This window comes from Cygnus olor, chromosome 4, assembly GCF_009769625.2.
Source record: "Cygnus olor isolate bCygOlo1 chromosome 4, bCygOlo1.pri.v2, whole genome shotgun sequence".
In the NCBI taxonomy this organism is placed as follows: domain Eukaryota; kingdom Metazoa; phylum Chordata; class Aves; order Anseriformes; family Anatidae; genus Cygnus; species Cygnus olor.
In genome coordinates, this window is record NC_049172.1 from 46,171,832 (window position 1) to 46,188,011 (window position 16,180).

General features: G+C 38.3%; 1 protein-coding gene across 7 annotated transcripts in view; it reads left to right on the top strand.

The window, feature by feature from the left end:
- The window catches only part of PKD2 (polycystin 2, transient receptor potential cation channel), a 29,775-nt gene extending 13,905 nt beyond the window's left edge, over positions 1 to 15,870 (top strand). For 2 of the 7 annotated variants that reach the window (XM_040555191.1, XM_040555190.1), the window contains 7 exons: positions 1,260 to 1,358; positions 2,372 to 2,493; positions 2,851 to 2,968; positions 3,195 to 3,358; positions 3,758 to 3,905; positions 4,880 to 5,066; positions 5,177 to 7,450. In XM_040555191.1, the coding sequence (XP_040411125.1) occupies positions 1,260 to 1,358; positions 2,372 to 2,493; positions 2,851 to 2,968; positions 3,195 to 3,358; positions 3,758 to 3,905; positions 4,880 to 5,066; positions 5,177 to 5,181 (843 nt within the window). In that variant the 3' untranslated portion in view covers positions 5,182 to 7,450. Of the gene's footprint in view, positions 1 to 1,259; positions 1,359 to 2,371; positions 2,494 to 2,850; positions 2,969 to 3,194; positions 3,359 to 3,757; positions 3,906 to 4,879; positions 7,451 to 7,797; positions 7,917 to 10,191 lie in introns of those variants that run through there. The other 5 variants (XR_005819348.1, XR_005819349.1, XR_005819350.1 and 2 more) reach the window with 5 other exon arrangements.
- Positions 15,871 to 16,180: the final 310 nt, after the last annotated feature.

Sequence of the window (16,180 nt, forward strand, 5' to 3'; positions counted from 1 at the left end):
CCTAACTTGCAGACTGATTTAATGACCCTTGTCATTAATGAGTTCTTATTTGTTCTTTGGGATGAGAAGAAGTGGTAGTCAACAGGAGACAGCTGGAAAATAATACATGGGTTACTCTGACCAAAGAAGTGCATGAGGCAGGTGCTTTGAATCACCTCACAAAATCCAGAGGTGCAGAGGCCAGCAAGGGAGAGAAACATTTTTATCTTTTTTTTAAGGGATAGCAGAAAAGCTCTGGAATGTGAAGGCACAGCAGACACTCAATGCAGTTTGTGTATTTATTAATGTGTACATGCTCTAATTTGGGTAGAGGGATATGTTGGTGAAAGCTTTTGAGACCAGGCTTAGACCTGGAAATAAAGTTAGGGAAGATAGGCAGAAAGCAGCATCCTTGACACTTATATTTGGGCAGCTGAAAGCAAAATAGACAGTAGCCCAGGTATCTCTTATTTTTTCTGGTGTTAGACCAGAATGTATAACAATATGACATTGGAAAACTATTCTTCTAAAAGGATTTTTTTATATATGAAATAATGTTAACAAAGCTTTTCCACAAGAGTGGCACAGTGAATATACCAGTATGTTGAGTCTTTTTGACTCAAATGTCCAGCTTGCAGTTCAGTCATGTGTATTCCACAGTCAGCAGGACACTTTCAGTAATGGCTGCACAGATCTAGTAAAATGCTGGGCACAGGGGCAGCGAGACCACTTCTTTCTCTTCTCTGAACAAGACACCGAAGTCATGTCAGAGTTGGTGACAAGCATGCCAAGTGTCTGATTTGACATCTTTTTCTTCTTATCTTTGTTCTGAACCGCAAGCAGGGCTGTAACAGGGTAAGATCCTTGTGTTTGTGCTGGTTATTACGGGATGAGTAATTAACTTGCATCTCCATGGCATTTTTGTTGCCAGCTGTAATGCCGAGATGATTTCACAGATGTTTTGTGTACGAGTTGGACCCTCTGCAGGTAGAACACATTTTATTGGCACCACTGTGTGTAGGTATGAACCCTCTTTAGAAACAAATTCCCCAGTTAGGTTAATTACCAGTAATTCGGATTAAAAGCTGAAGGGCATTGTATTTCAATACCTTAAGCACTTGGTGTTACTGCTTTTTAAATATGGCACCATTTTCTCCTGGCCCCTTTAAAAAAATAAACAAAAAACAAATGTGTAGGTCTGCACATGAAGGCCATGGGTGTAGTAGGATTTGGACTTGTGGAGATTTTTTAAGCGTCTTTTTCATTTCTTCCATGAACAGAACATGTTTTTGGCCATTATCAATGATACATATTCTGAAGTGAAATCGGATATGGCACAACAGAAGGCAGAAATGGAACTGTCTGACCTTATCAGAAAGGTAAAAGTAATGTTTTGTTTTGTTTTTTTTCATGTCTCATTCCTCACATCTGAACTTAATCCAGAAAACACTATAGAAACTAAAAAGTAAAGCTGGCAACAGCTGGTGAAAATATGCATCTTTTAGTTAAAATAAATGTGTGAGTTGAATGTGAATTAAACAATGAAATGTTGCATCACAACATATTTTAGCAATCTGAGACTTTATGTCAGAGGATCAGCCTCTAGTGAATATGACACAGGATATGTCTGTCTAGGCAGATAGAGAGATATTCACTTGATGAAGCTGAAGTGCCATTTTGTTTGGGCACAGAATTCCAGGTTATTTCATATCAGGCTATAAGATGAGTCGAGTCTTGTTTTACATATTGGGAGCTCCCAGGGCAGCTACCGGTAAGGTTTTCAAATACAGAATTAAAAGCTCGACCTGAATCTCAGTTTAGGACAAACCACATGCACCTGCATGTGCTCTGGCATGGGTGGTGCGGTGCTGTACCATGGTCAGAAATGTCTAAACACAAACTTAGCATGATCAGTGATTCAGTGTTTTAAACTTGGGAACTGGTTGTTAAAACAGAGCAGGGAAAAATGAGAAATCTTACTTTGTTGGATGAGGACTGTTTTTAGAAATCATTCGTACAACTGAAGAATGAGGGAAGCAAAATGACCAATATAAGTTGTACCCAATTTGTCAGCGTTGTTTAAAACTGTCACTTAACTGTCAATAGCTGCCAAAGGTGTCTTGAAATAATCTATTCCTACTGACCTGCAGTGCCAATTGAATGATAAAAGCCTTAATTCTAGCTGCAGGGGTATTTTCGTGTTGTTAATTTAAGCACTGAAATAAAAAATGGGTAAACTGGAGGAAAATACAGGTTCTTGCAGAGCTTTTGGAACACACTGCATGCTTGCGTATGCTAGTAGATTTTGGTAATCCACAAAAGTAGTCTGTTGGAAATCAAGTGCTAATGCTTCACGCCAAGTAAAACATGAAATCTCATTTTTTTCTTTTAGGGCTACAACAAAGCCATGGTCAAACTTAAACTGAAGAAAACTACTGTTGATGACATTTCAGAAAGCCTAAGACAAGGCGGGGGGAAACTAAATTTTGATGAACTCCGGCAAGATCTAAAAGGGTAAGGAAGCTGTTACTTTTAATCTTGAGTAGTGTGCCCAGACATATGATGTGAAGTCTTTCGTGCAAGTTGCTCTTGCCTCTGCGATGTCTTTCAGAAGTTAAGGATGGTTGGGAAGGATCAGGGTGCAGGTCAGGGGAGGTTTGTGCCATTAGGTAATGAAAAGTGAGGGTTGAACTTTGTTGTGGTCAGTATTTTGTATACCTGGTGGGGTAGAATTTATGGGCAGCTCTGGGTTCATTGTGTCTTTTGTTTGGGGATGAAAGTTCATTGGGAGTGAATTGCTTTTCCAGCACATGAAGTTGATTTAGCATCTGAAAGTGAAAAGTAAGGGGTCTGTTTTTATTGCTTTTTTAGGAAGGGCCACACTGATGCAGAGATTGAAGCAATATTTACCAAATATGATCAGGATGGGGACCAGGAGTTGACAGAGCATGAACACCAGCAGATGAGAGATGACCTGGAAAAAGAGAGGGTGAGCTCAGCATTAGGAATAGCTTGCCATCAGCACCATCAGCCAATCTGCTCCCTGTGCTGGTTTGCTGCCCCAGAAGAAAACTTTTGTTTCCTTTTGCATTTGCTCTCTACCCTGGCTGTCTTAGCAGAACTGTAAAATGGCACGGTGGAGGTCTTTGGCCTCCCCAATGCACAGGTGACAAGTCTTTATATCTTCCCTGTCTGCGGGTTGTGTTGCCCTAAAGGAGGATCTGGACCTGGACAGGAGCTCTCTGCCACGTCCTCTAAGCAGCCGCAGCTTCCCCCGGAGCTTGGATGACTCTGAGGAGGACGAGGATGAAGACAGTGGGCACAGCTCTAGGAGGAGGGGCAGCAGCTCTAGTGGGGTTTCCTACGAAGAGTTCCAAGTGTAAGTTGAGCCTCCTAGGGGAGCAAAACTACATGGTGGGGCTTCCCTTGGGGGATTTTTATGTAAGGTATGTTGTAGTCTCTCCTATAACTGAATGTTAGTCAAATAATTCAGTAAAAATCAGTTTTTTTCAGGTGCTGAAGTCACCTGTAGCTTTCAAGTAATATTTGAATTGTAAGTATTTTAGAGAGGCTCATGGGAGTCTGTCCCTTCCCTCCCACCCCTCAAAAAAAGAAAGTGAAAACCTGGTCACTGAAACAACAGAGAAAATAGCTGTGTTAGAATAATGCCAGAAAACTACTACTTTTTTTTTCCTAGTAGTAAAATCTCAAGGCTTGTAAGTTTACCAAGCACTTCAACTTAGTTCAATAAGTTGAAATTATTGTTTATTGCCCTCAGACTCATGAGGCGGGTTGATCGCATGGAACATTCAATCGGCAGTATCGTCTCCAAGATCGATGCGGTTATTGTGAAGCTTGAAGCAATGGAGAGAGCCAAACTGAAAAGGAGAGATGTGTTGGGAAGACTGTTGGACGGAGTGACAGAGGTAAGTAACCCCGCTCTGTCCTGTGTCGTCACCTGCTGGTCGCAGCCGGCATGGCTTATTTAGTGTCAGTACTTGTTTTCTACTGCTTGGCTTGGGAGGGTGCAGGGACTTGTGGTAAAGATGACATGGCTGCTTTAGCACTGGCCGAGCAATCTTGAGTTTTGTGTTACTGAAGGGACTTGATGCAAGTTTCAGATATGAGAAGCCATCTTCTAGCAGACCCGTGTCACATTGTGGCTGCAGAGCACCCTTTAAGCCCCTGGACAGGACAGCAGTGGTGATGAGGAGTTACTGAAGAAGCTTTTTCATCCCTTGTTGTCTGTTGGGATGAATACAAAGTTTTATGGACTAGTCTGGCAGAGTCAAGGTGATCCAGCCCAGCAGGCTGTGCAGCCTGCTCTTCTCCTCCTGATTTTTTCTGGGGGTGTGTGTGTTATCTAGCTCCTGTTGCCTCCCTTCCTACCTTCCCTTTTCAAAGGGCAATGTGGAAGCAGCCAGCAGGATAAGTGCATTATTTCTGCAGACACTAAAACCTGTCAGCTCCCTGATGGGTCAAGAACAGTCAGAAAAGGGCTGCTAAGGGGTGGGTGAGATGTTCTGTCTTGGTGGGTTATGTGGGTCAGACTCGCAGCTGCCCTGTCAGAATATAGTATCCCTGGCTTTTACTGTTGTTGCACCCAAAAAATCTGCTTGATTCTTGATCTGGAGCTTCCTTGGGGGTGTTCTTTCCTCAGTATATTTTACATTTCTGGAGGCGGACTTAAAAAGTGTAATACAAATTATGCTTTCATAAGTGAAGGGGACGACCCGGGAGTTGCGTTAGTGGAAAGAAAGCCATTTACTGCAGTAGCTGTGATTTGCCTCTAGCCTCTTGAAATACTTGAGTGCTACAGGGATTTCCTGTATTGCATAGGATTTTGGTGAGGCTGCAGTTTGGAAACTGCACTTACATCTTGCATCTTGTATCTGTTTAGGATGAAAGACTGGGTCGTGACAATGAAATCCACAGGGAACAAATGGAGCGGCTTGTGCGAGAGGAGTTGGAGCGGTGGGAATCAGATGATACGGCATCCCAAATGAGTCATCGTTTGGGAACACCGCTTGGACTGAACGGCCAGCCTCGTTCGAGGAACTCGCGGCCATCTTCCTCGCAGTCGGATGGTATTGATGGGGGAGGAGGGAATGGGGGAAATAACATCCATGTGTAGGATCGGCTTGGTAGTTTGGGGCCAGTATTAAGCCAGCAAACACCTGACTCCACTGTTTCCCAGCTTAAGGTGATCGTTCTGATCAGACCACTGAAGGAAAGCTCTAGTGGTGTGTAAGAAGAAACACTCTCTTCATAAGGCATATTCAGACCTACATAAGCCACACGTCAGGCTAAAGTCACCAACAGCCAGCCTGCTAGCGTTGGAAATGAAATGCAAGAGGAAATCTACCTGGACAGAATTCTGATACATGTATTATGGGGAACAGCTTCACGAGGACAGCAAGCTTTAGACAAAATGTGCTCTAGCTAAACCATTCAAATGAAGAGCTGTGGGTTTTCTGCTTTTTATTGGAAAAACAGAATTTTTAAAAGTTTTGAAAAACATTTTTTAAAGAAAACGGCACTAGTTTATTGTCTCATTCATTTTAACTAACTCTTTTCAAAGAGACAAATCAACATCTTTTTATTTTAACTCTGCGTTTTTGTATATTTTTCTGGAGTTGTTCTTGGTGTACTAACATTTTACTTTAAAATGGCCGTTTTTTCCTATTATTGAGAAATACTATGTCTTTAAACAGAAGAAAGTGCACTGAGTTTGTACACCTGTTAATCAGATCATTCTGTAATAGAAACCATATATGTTATGCCTCCTTCCATTTCATTATCATTTTAAAAGTAATATTTGAGAACTGCCTTCTTACACCCAGTTAATGTAATCGTCTTCAGCTCTGTTGTACAGTGCCCATTTTTAGTGCCATGTTTTGAAGATCTAAGTGTTATTGGGATAAATATTCCTCACTTCTTTAGGTAAACACAGTAACTTGGCAGAAAACACATTATTTAAAATGACACACAATTGAAAAATGCCAACTCTTCCTTGGATGGGAAGGGAGCCGGAAGGGAGCCCAATGGTAGGGAAAACCCAATCAAGTGCTCTGCGAAGTTCTGCGAAGCGCACCTCACCTATTTAGCCTGTATTTACATTTAACAGATCTGCTTGTAAAATTATTAGATATGCTTTTACGTACTCTTTTCTCCAGGGATTCAACCTGATTCCTTTGGAAAGGTGTTTTTAGTGTAACCACTGATTTTTAGTATTTAATTTTCTGTGCTTTCCATGGCACAGACGCTTTATTTTTGAAAGGAGGTACGCCACAAATTATGTTGTTTTCCTCTAGAAGGCACTGAAGCACAGTGTGTGTGGTTTTGCCTAGCAGCCTGTTTCAGTTTATGGCTTGTTGGTTTAGGAGAGAGGCTGTCAGTTGTGTTTTTATCCTGAAGATGGCAGTTGTCTTGTATTTAAATTCATACAGTTGGCTTAAAGGAAAACAGAAAGCTACATAATCAAACACATCTTAGCTATTAGCAGGAGATACAGAGGAAAAATGCCTATTTAACGAAGTAAAAATAGCATATTTATGTTATATTGGTGTATTTTTGTTTCAAACTAAAGTTGTTGCTAGAGGCTAGTACTACTTCTTGCAGTGGTGCTATGTGGGCAAAGCTACATTTTGCATATGCTCTTATCACTACATTGCCTGGACATACCCAGAATACATTCCCTCTAATCAGAGGATGTGCAAAAACTAAGTAAGACTATATGCCTTTTCCTGTTTTTAAGTTTACGAGAAACCCTATGCACAGAAACTTACTTAATAAAAGGTGGAGCAGGAGGAAGTTCAGTGCGGAGACTGGAATTTCTTGGTAGCTGTGGCTCAAGAATGGAACAAAGTGGGAAAACAGATTGTGAGTCTTATGAAGGGCTTTTTGTTTCTGTGGGTTTTTTTGTCCTGCACTAGGAAAAAATTGATGCACTCTGACAAGAGAGACCTGGCAGTACGGTTTGAAATAGCTGGCCTGTAAAAAAAAAAAAAAAAAAAAAAAAATGTGTATTTGAAAATGTACATTCAATCATGCAGCTCCTTTTTATTTGTAGTATATGTTTATTATGAAAATGAAAATATGTGCATTCATAGCTGTATTTGTTGAGGTATATTTCTGTAACGTGTCGTTACTTAATAACAAACTTCATCTTGAAGTGCATTAAGTTTTCATGGGGTACCCGTGTGTGTTGACAATAGGCCTTGCAGTAAGTGCATGGGCACTTGACAAATGTTTTGAACGTTTTTATTATTTCATTTTTAAATTTTAGATTCTAATATCATTTGTCACTTAGTAATAAGGTAAGGTTTGCATAGGAAATAAATGTACAGTATTTGGTCTTATTAGGAAGCTATTAATTATGCAAGCCTTCTACAATGATCAAGAATGTATTGATCTGTAAAACTGAGCACTTTACTTCCTAATAAACTTCTTATATAATCTGTAAAGCCAATATTGTGCCATACATGTGGATTATTTGTAACGGAACATTAAGAATGCTATTTTTGTATGTGAATATTACTTGTATCTTATCATACCTTACTCTCAAAAGAAATAATAATGTGAAAAGGAAGTACAGGCTGTAAATGAGCAGAGAGGACTGGGTTGGTCCAACTGCTTCATTGCCCAAACAATGCTTTCCTTAATGCTTCACTTTATATCTGCATAAATCTATCTTCTGCTATTTCAGGTAGCAGCTGTGACTGCTAATAACTGTCCCTTTAGTACTTCACAGTTGCTGTTTAAGCTGACTCCATTACTCTTTTTTTCTTCTCCCCTTAATTTTTCCCTGTGTTTCAGATGATCGTACATCTGGAGGGTTACATGCACCTTGGAAATCCCAGGCTCACATACAAGCTTCATAGTTCTGCCCGGGCAGCAAAGAGTAGGCAACTGTCTCACCAGCAAAAAAGTAAACCGTATTAATGAGAATTGAGTGCATAATGTGAAATCATCACAGTCTTTAATGAAATTCATACACACTGAGTTTAAGTATTAATCCTCTAGTCAGTGTACTATAAAAGTCACAGAGCATGGTAAGAGGGAAGCTTTCTTAGCGAGTGCTGTGTGTATGCTGTAGTATTGCTGACTTTGGAAAACTTCTTCAGGAAGTGCAGGTTGAGATGCATGTTTGGAGTAAGAGCCACATAATTCTTCCGAATTCATTCCCCACAAGCAGAAGGAGGGAGAATGAGATGTGGAGAGAAATCATTTACTTTATGCTTAGAAGACATTTGCCTTTTTTGGTAGCTAGCAGTGAGATGAATGTAAGTTCTGTCTGACAGAAGGAGAACTTTTTTTTTTTATTAAAAAAATGTGAAATATTTAGGATGAAAGAAGTTATTTGCATTTGTTAGAATGATAATCACACGAACACATAGTAAATTACTGAGAAAATAAAAATGGGTAGCGTGGAAGATTCATAGATCTAACTCGAGTCTTTGTTGGCACTGCTGCTATTTACATTTTGAGACTGTGCTCTCTTGTGCTGCTATACCATTTTTGTGAAAATACACAGATAAACGCTAAGACAGTGATTGCACTTGACCAAACCTTCAAGAGACAAGTTTATGTTTACAAGAATTAGCATTTAGCATTTAGTGTCAGTAAATCATTGCTTTTTTTCCCCCCAGAATTCAATGAGAGTCCTTTTTAGAAGACTACTTTAATAAAATGTGCAGAAAACCTAGAACTGTTGGGCTATAGTGAGGAATACTGAAATATTTTATCCAGGAAAGAAAAATTCCAATACTTAAGATATTTATCAGCAACACAGAGAAAATCTGTAAACCAGATGTTAAAAATGGCTACAACAATTATCCCTAGAAAAGTAAATAACAAAGTAATAAATATGTATTTAACTAAAATTAAGATCTTGTCGAAAGCTATAGTAACCACACCAAAAGACAAATACATGTATATATGAACAAACAACAAAAATGGATTTATGAAGCTCTGGATTTTTTTTCAAACTAGGAGGTGAAATCATAGCATAGCAGTGTAATTTTTGTATTTGTAAGGCAATTCTCTCTTCCAGCAGTTTTTTCGACTCAAACCACTTGCATAGTCAATGAAGGCTGTTAGTCTGTAATTAGGACAAAATACTTTCAAATCAGTAACTTTCTTAACTTTATAACAAAAATCAATAATAGTGGTACACAATAAGAATTATTAGGCAGTTTGTTTTCTGTATTGGTAATACTTAACTGTATTTCCAAAGTTGTAAGAACTAAAATTTTGAAAACTCAGCCTGAAATTCCATGGGCTACAATACAGCAAATCCTCAGCAAAGCTTGATAATGTATTCTGATTAAAATTAATAAAACCTTGCACAAGTAAGTCTTTTAAAGTTTCCTAGAATCCAGATTAAATCACTTACTCTTCAATGTCAAGAAACCACAACAGGAATTTTTATACACAAAAACACATTTTCAATCAAGTTAGTGACATAATCAGAATGATTACATTTTTACATCGCAGTTATTTAAGTATGTATGACAAATCTCAGCAAAAACAATGGTATCAGGCAGTTCTGTCATCTGTAAGCCCCAGCAATGCCTGAGCCTTAACACACTAAATCACTTGGTCTGGGGTACCCTGTCCCCAAGATCTTGCTGACAGGAACAAGTGTCGGGGATAACTGAGCTCCGAAGCCAAGTGTACGGGAAAGCAAGGATCCTAGCAAGACCCCTTCGGAGGAGATTAATGAACAAGGCTCAATGAAGCGTGTACTTGTAAAGGAATATGTGTAAAATCCATCCCTAACGAGGTGGGGAAAGAAAAGAGATTGTGAGAAAAAGTCAGGACCGTTAACCTTGGGGTATTATGAGATGGGTGGGAGTCTAATTCTTGTCACAAGGTCAAGCTTTTACAACGCAATTATTAAGGATCTCCATAATATCAGCATACAGACACACACAGGTACTCAGAGCCTTTTAACCTTGGGGACTCCGGGCTCATTGCCCTACTGCTAGTAATTACTTTCTCTTTTATTTTTTTTTAATTCTTCTTGACTTTTTTTTTCCCTTTCCATTGCTCTTCAAGGTACATGTGATAGTGACTACATATTTTTTTATCTCCAGAGGTTTTTTGGTGCGTTGTGTTTTGTTTTTTTTTTATTTGGGCTGATGGATTTTTTTTTTCTCCTCCAGAAAAAGCTTCTCTAATTTTCCTTTTGTTTCTGTGTTGTACAAGGACCTGTAGTACTCTTCTGCTGATTGCTTTGCAAGAACCCATTGCTGTTCATCTCCTCAGTGTTATCTTCTACTTAAAAAGGAAAAATATGTAAGTAAACTGCAGGTAAGAAACATTGACTGGCAGCTTTGGTACTCTGAAGGCTTTGTTTTTTTCCCCATCAGTAAATGATCAAAGCGATATAATAATTACTGATTAGTTCAGCAAGACCCTTGCTGACTAATTTTATTGTTACGAAAAAAAACTTAAATGGAAAATGGTACTAATGAAAGCTTTATTACCTTTCTTTGTTCACATCTCTAGAGCTTTCTGCACAAAGCAAGGAATCAAAAGAGAAATTTATGTTGGGGTAATTCCATGAGACAGAGACCTGAATGAGGCAGGAAGAAGGCATTTTTAAAACCATGTTATCTTCTCAGTATGCCTCACAAGTTGGTAATACTACAGCTATCAAGGAAGTTGCACAGGTAAAGAAATGAAATGTTTGTATTTAACACTGTATGTACGGCACCTATTTCTCTTAGCTATCGTGCCTAATGATGTTGGATATAGTTTATAGAAAGCGTGTTACTGAGCTTTCAAAAACAAATCATAGGACTTGCTATATCCTCAGTATGCGAAGAAGTTCCCTTGGGTTTCTTAAGAGGTTAAAATATATTACTATGTTACTGTCTTAGAAGCTCTGATCCAAGCAGTAAAGCCTTAATTGTATACACAAGTATTTATTGATGCAAGTCATGAAACAAGCTGGAATCCCTGCTTCAGTTCAAGTACTTTAATAATGACTAAACACACTTCGGATTTTTCACCAAGTTTTAATATACTATTTTTCAGTATTTCAATAGAATAATGTAATGACAAGGTGATTTTTTTTTTTTTTTGAGGAGAATGCAAGCACGAAAGCTAAAAAAAAATATTCAAATCTCAAATGCAATGTTTTTTTTAATTTTTACCTAAGAAAGATACCAAATGGTGACATGCTGGAAGGTTTTTAAATGCTTGCAAACAGGTAGAAGAATAGAAATCTTCAAAAAGAATGCTGTAACAGGCCTAATTTCCTTATGTCTGCCTAGTCTGACAATTTATATAAAACCATCTTTACCAATGTCTATATAAACCTTGTACTGATTTTTAGAAGTATCCCCTAAACTTGCATAAAGGTTAACCCAGTCTCAGATTTATTTTTTTTTTTTAACTTAATAATGATTTTCTTTTTACTAGTGGAAATAGATTACCATCTTGCAAATAAAATAGTAATATTGCTTATTCTCAAGCTGTGAAACAGTTTTTTGAGAAAAAGGAACCATCCTTTTATACTGGAAAGAATGTCACATGTACATTTTGTTCAGTGCCACAGCAATTGATTCTTGATTAGTAACATTCAGGAAAAAAATCAGAACCGTTGTTGGGCTCACATTTGTAACCTGCAAAGAACTGAAACAGTACTGGGCATTAAAAAATGAGTAATGGAAGATTTAATTAAAGGGTACAGAATGCTCTAAGATTAACGCTATGACAAATGTCTGTAAAAAGTAGTCACATAGGTACTACAGATAACTAATAAAACAAAAAAGCCCCAGTGTTACCAGACATGGCAAAGGGCCAAAGTCTTGAGGTCATAAATGGGTCTACACTTCATAAACGCTTTCAGTGCTTTAATTCATGCCATCAATCAGAAAGATGCAAAGTTGGAAAGATGAAAGTTCAGCTACCGAGCTCAGATAAGAATAGAGAGGACCCTCCCTGTACTTCCAGAAACTCACATTAAAATAGGCACTTGAATCAGAAAATGAACCATCGGTACGGTGGTGGATGCGGTGTGGTGGGTGCTGTGGAAAACTTCTTCGGTATTTTAAGGTAATGTAGGACATGTCCATAACTGTAACGGAGTACTGCTAGATCCCTGGTTCCCGCTGGAGTATTGATTAGATCTGGTGGCTTAAAGCATCTTAGTCTGTTTGTGTGGATAGTTAGAAATTTGTAGTCCTTTCTGTTTCGTGCAGTTTGCAAAAATTATCTGCATCGTGCGAGTACCATGTCCATCTGTGGTGTTCGTGGGAGGCATATTCTTAACAAACATCTACAAAGTACTACCAGATAAAGGACAGTTTCCAGGCAGTTTGTATGGTAAATAGGAGGAAAAATACTCCCTCTACCCCTACAACTTGGCCTGAGAAAGGCTCGTGATTAATTTCTGGTGCATTTCAGATTGCTGATACTTGTCTCTGGAGCTCTGAAAGCTTTGGAATGTACCACTTGATAAATAGCATGTCATGTTTATCTTTTCCAAATAGTTGTGACTCACTTAGGTGCTTTGTCCATGAATTCCTCCTAGGGTCCTACTAAATGCTGAAGATGGAGGCAGGACATTCCGACTGCAAAGCACTGATCACCAGACCTTTCCTACCCCAGAAATTGATGACTGAGTTCCAAAAATATTCAGGTAAATGGTTTGCTGCACACCATTTCATAATAGAGCTAGGGTATGTGAATTAAATTGACAGTAAGTACAGTGTCATTTAAAACCAGAGAAGTGCCGTACTTTAATGAAAACAGAGTCTCTTTATAAGCTGTATGGGAACCTGTTGTCTTGGCATTTTACTCAGCAATCTATCATCTCAGACCCTCACCAGAAGAGAGCCGAGGTAAGTTATATTTACATCTTTCTTTCATAACCAAAGGGACACTAATTAATGTTGTTTCTCTTTACAAACACAATCCATATAGTGCAAGGTGAAAGGTTTAAGTCTGTCCTCGTGATTAGAGCCCCCAGTTGGTGAAAGCTCACCAATCTATCTGAAGTTACTGTTAAACGTTACGAGCAGGGCCATGGTACAGCAGGCTTACTGTCAAGCTATCAAATGCTTCGAATATGGACTACTGAGGCTGATGAATGGAAAAAAAATATTGTTTTCCCTTGCCATGGCACCCTGAATGTGAACAAAAACAGGAACGACATTCAACCTCTGCATTTTTCCTTCCACAAATTCCTTGTATGAGGAATTCTGCCACGTCAGGCTGAATCCTGACATCCTTTTCCGTATTTAAATAGCTTTTATGAAATATATTGCCACTGATATTGAAGGGAACTCACTTAAGTAAAATCTGAGCAAAAGAGGAAGATAGGACTTAGTGCTCATATGCTATTTCTTAATAATAAATTATTTTCCTGGCAAGTAACTAAATTTAACCTGATCCCGTTATCGCTTTGATTACTTAAAAAAACATTACAAATATAGTCCCAAAGAAGACTTACAGAAAATACTGCCTAGCTTCAGTTATTTTCCTTTCCAAAAAAATATTTGTGATCTCTTTGTTCACATAACTATATCTTGTAAATAATTATGTATGAATTTTTGCAGAAAGCACACAAAAGTAGACATTGGCTAAATCTTAAAACCAAAGCAGAGAGAAAGCTGGGTATGGTCACATCTCCCAGAACAAAGTAATACTACAACTCTTCTCCCAGACCTCAAAAACAAAAGGCACACTTTGAAGAAAAAGCAAATGAGCAACAACTCAGAGATATATCTATCCCAGTGAGGCTGTCTTAAATGATGTGTTGTTTTGGCTTAAATGCAGTCCTTTCTACAGAATTATGGAAGAGCAGATGGGACCTGACTCCTAAAAGAAGAATAAGACTGTACTGGGTAGGGCTGGGATGTTAACTTTCCCTGCAGCAGCCCATACAGTGCTGTGCTCTGCACTCATAGCTAAAACAGCAATGGTATCACACCAGTGTTGTGTCTGCTGCTGAGCAGTGCTGGCACAGCATCAGGACTCTCTCTAACTCTCCTAGGGGTGGGCAAAGATGTGAGAAAAGAAACATCACCAGGGCAGCTGACCTAAACCAACCAAAGGGATATTGCATACCATACGATGTCACACTCAGCAATAAAAGGTGGAAAAAGGAGGAAGAGGGGAGGGGTGGGCTCTCGTTGTGAAAATGTCTGTCCTCCTCCCGAACACCGGCTACGTGCGTTGAGGCCCTGCTTCAAGGACGTGGTCAAGCATCGCTCATTTGTGGGAAGTACAGAGTAATTTCTTTCCTCTGCACTTCCACATAGCCTTTACTTGTTTTGTTTAGTTTTCCCTTTCCCTCTCCCTTTTCCCCTTTCCTTTTTTCCCCTTTAGTTAAATTGTTAATTGTTTAGTTAAATTGTTTAGTTAAATTGTTTAATTAATAATAATCTTTCCTTAATAATTATTTTTTTCCTTTAATTAAATCATCCTTATCTCAACCCGTGAGTTGTTATTTCCTTTACTTCTTCCCCTCCTCATCTAAGGAGGGGGAGTGAGAGGGCGGTTGTGGTGTTCAGCTGCCTAGCACGGTAAAACCACCACAAAGACCACAATTCAATTTATATAAATTATCAATATGTCAGTGTAAATAAAATATTTTATATATATTTGTGTATGTCTATCAATATACGGAAAGTAGTATAGAGAGGCATTACTTAATAAATTTAATTCTGAAAAGAATCTATAGAAGTAAATGAAATGAGATAAAAGCAAAGTAAGCTGGCTTCCTGATCGAGTTAACATCGAATCCTTAACACCTTCACCCAGCTACTGTGTATAAGGTGGAAATCTGTCCGAACTCAAAGCCTGTTCAGCCACAAAATACAGCTGGAACTGCCATGCTGAGAAACCTGAGGTTTGTTTTGCTGATCTCTTCTTTCTCCCATACAGCAAAAGACTCAAACTTATACTGCAAGTAATATTTATGCTCTGCAGAAAATGTCACTGAGTAGCAAGCGCCTCTACTGAGCAAAGAAGTGCCATGAAGATGGAATGTACACATCGCAAATTCAGGGCTTGAACAGGAGCAACTTAGGTTTGGTTACTTCATCTTTTTATGCATAGCAAAATCAGAGCCATATGCTGCTTGCTGAGATGTCTCTATAGCAAATACAGATGATGTAGAATAAATCTTTTGCTTAAACACAGAAATATTTGTCATGCACTGGGTTGTAAGATTGTGTCAAGGCTGGGCCTCATAGTCTCACTATAAAACAAAACCAGAAATACTCTATTTGTATGTTTATTTTGTTAATTTGGAAGTCTGTATGTTTAGATATGTGATAAAATCAAAATAGATATGTGGTAAAATCAAAATGTGGTAAAATCAACTTATAGGAGACCTGAGTAATACAAAACTATTATTTCATTCATATTTGGTTCTAGTTGTTAGTGTTACATACATGGAAATGCTTGAAGGCGGACTTCTGGTTCACCCGTAACAGTGTAAAGATAAAGAATGTTTGCACAGTTTTTTAAATAAGGAGATCATTTCAGGATAAGAACATGAAGTTTATATTTTGAAAAACTAATGTTATTTTATCAAACTATGAATGGATGGCAGCATATGTTGGAATGCAAAACTGGCAGGCTACTTTTAAAACTAACAGGATCATAACCTATTTTGGGAAAACTGAGTATGTTCAAGTAACTAAATAGCAAAATATTAATGATCTTCCAAGTACTTAGCTTTCCTCAGTTTTTCAGGGCTCTTGGCAATGTCAAGGATCTCTTCTGTGTGTATTATTTTATTGCATGTGTTCTTTGTATTATTTTTTTTTCTGTAAAATTGAGGTCACATTTAACACCTTCCTGTATAAGATTGCATATGTACACTTTTTGAGGACTGGCAATAAATTTGTGACTAAGCGTGACCAATTATTGTGTTTTTTAAAACTTTCTATGTTGGCCTTACATTAAGAGTTTTGAAACTTTTTCAGAATTTTAATGTATGAATGATAAAGTGTGGATGAAGTTGTAAATGAAATCATTTCCATCTTTTGTCTGCTATGAAAGACACTTCTAAAGAATGGTTTTCAGCTGCTAATTCAAGTAATCTTTGCCTTTATAGCAATGGCAAAGAAACCGTACTAAATCCTACTGTTTAAAAAAAAAAAAAAAAAGATACTGTTTTTAGGACTGGGCCTTCAGGCACTTTCTGAAACAGAAGCACTTCCAAATATTTAAA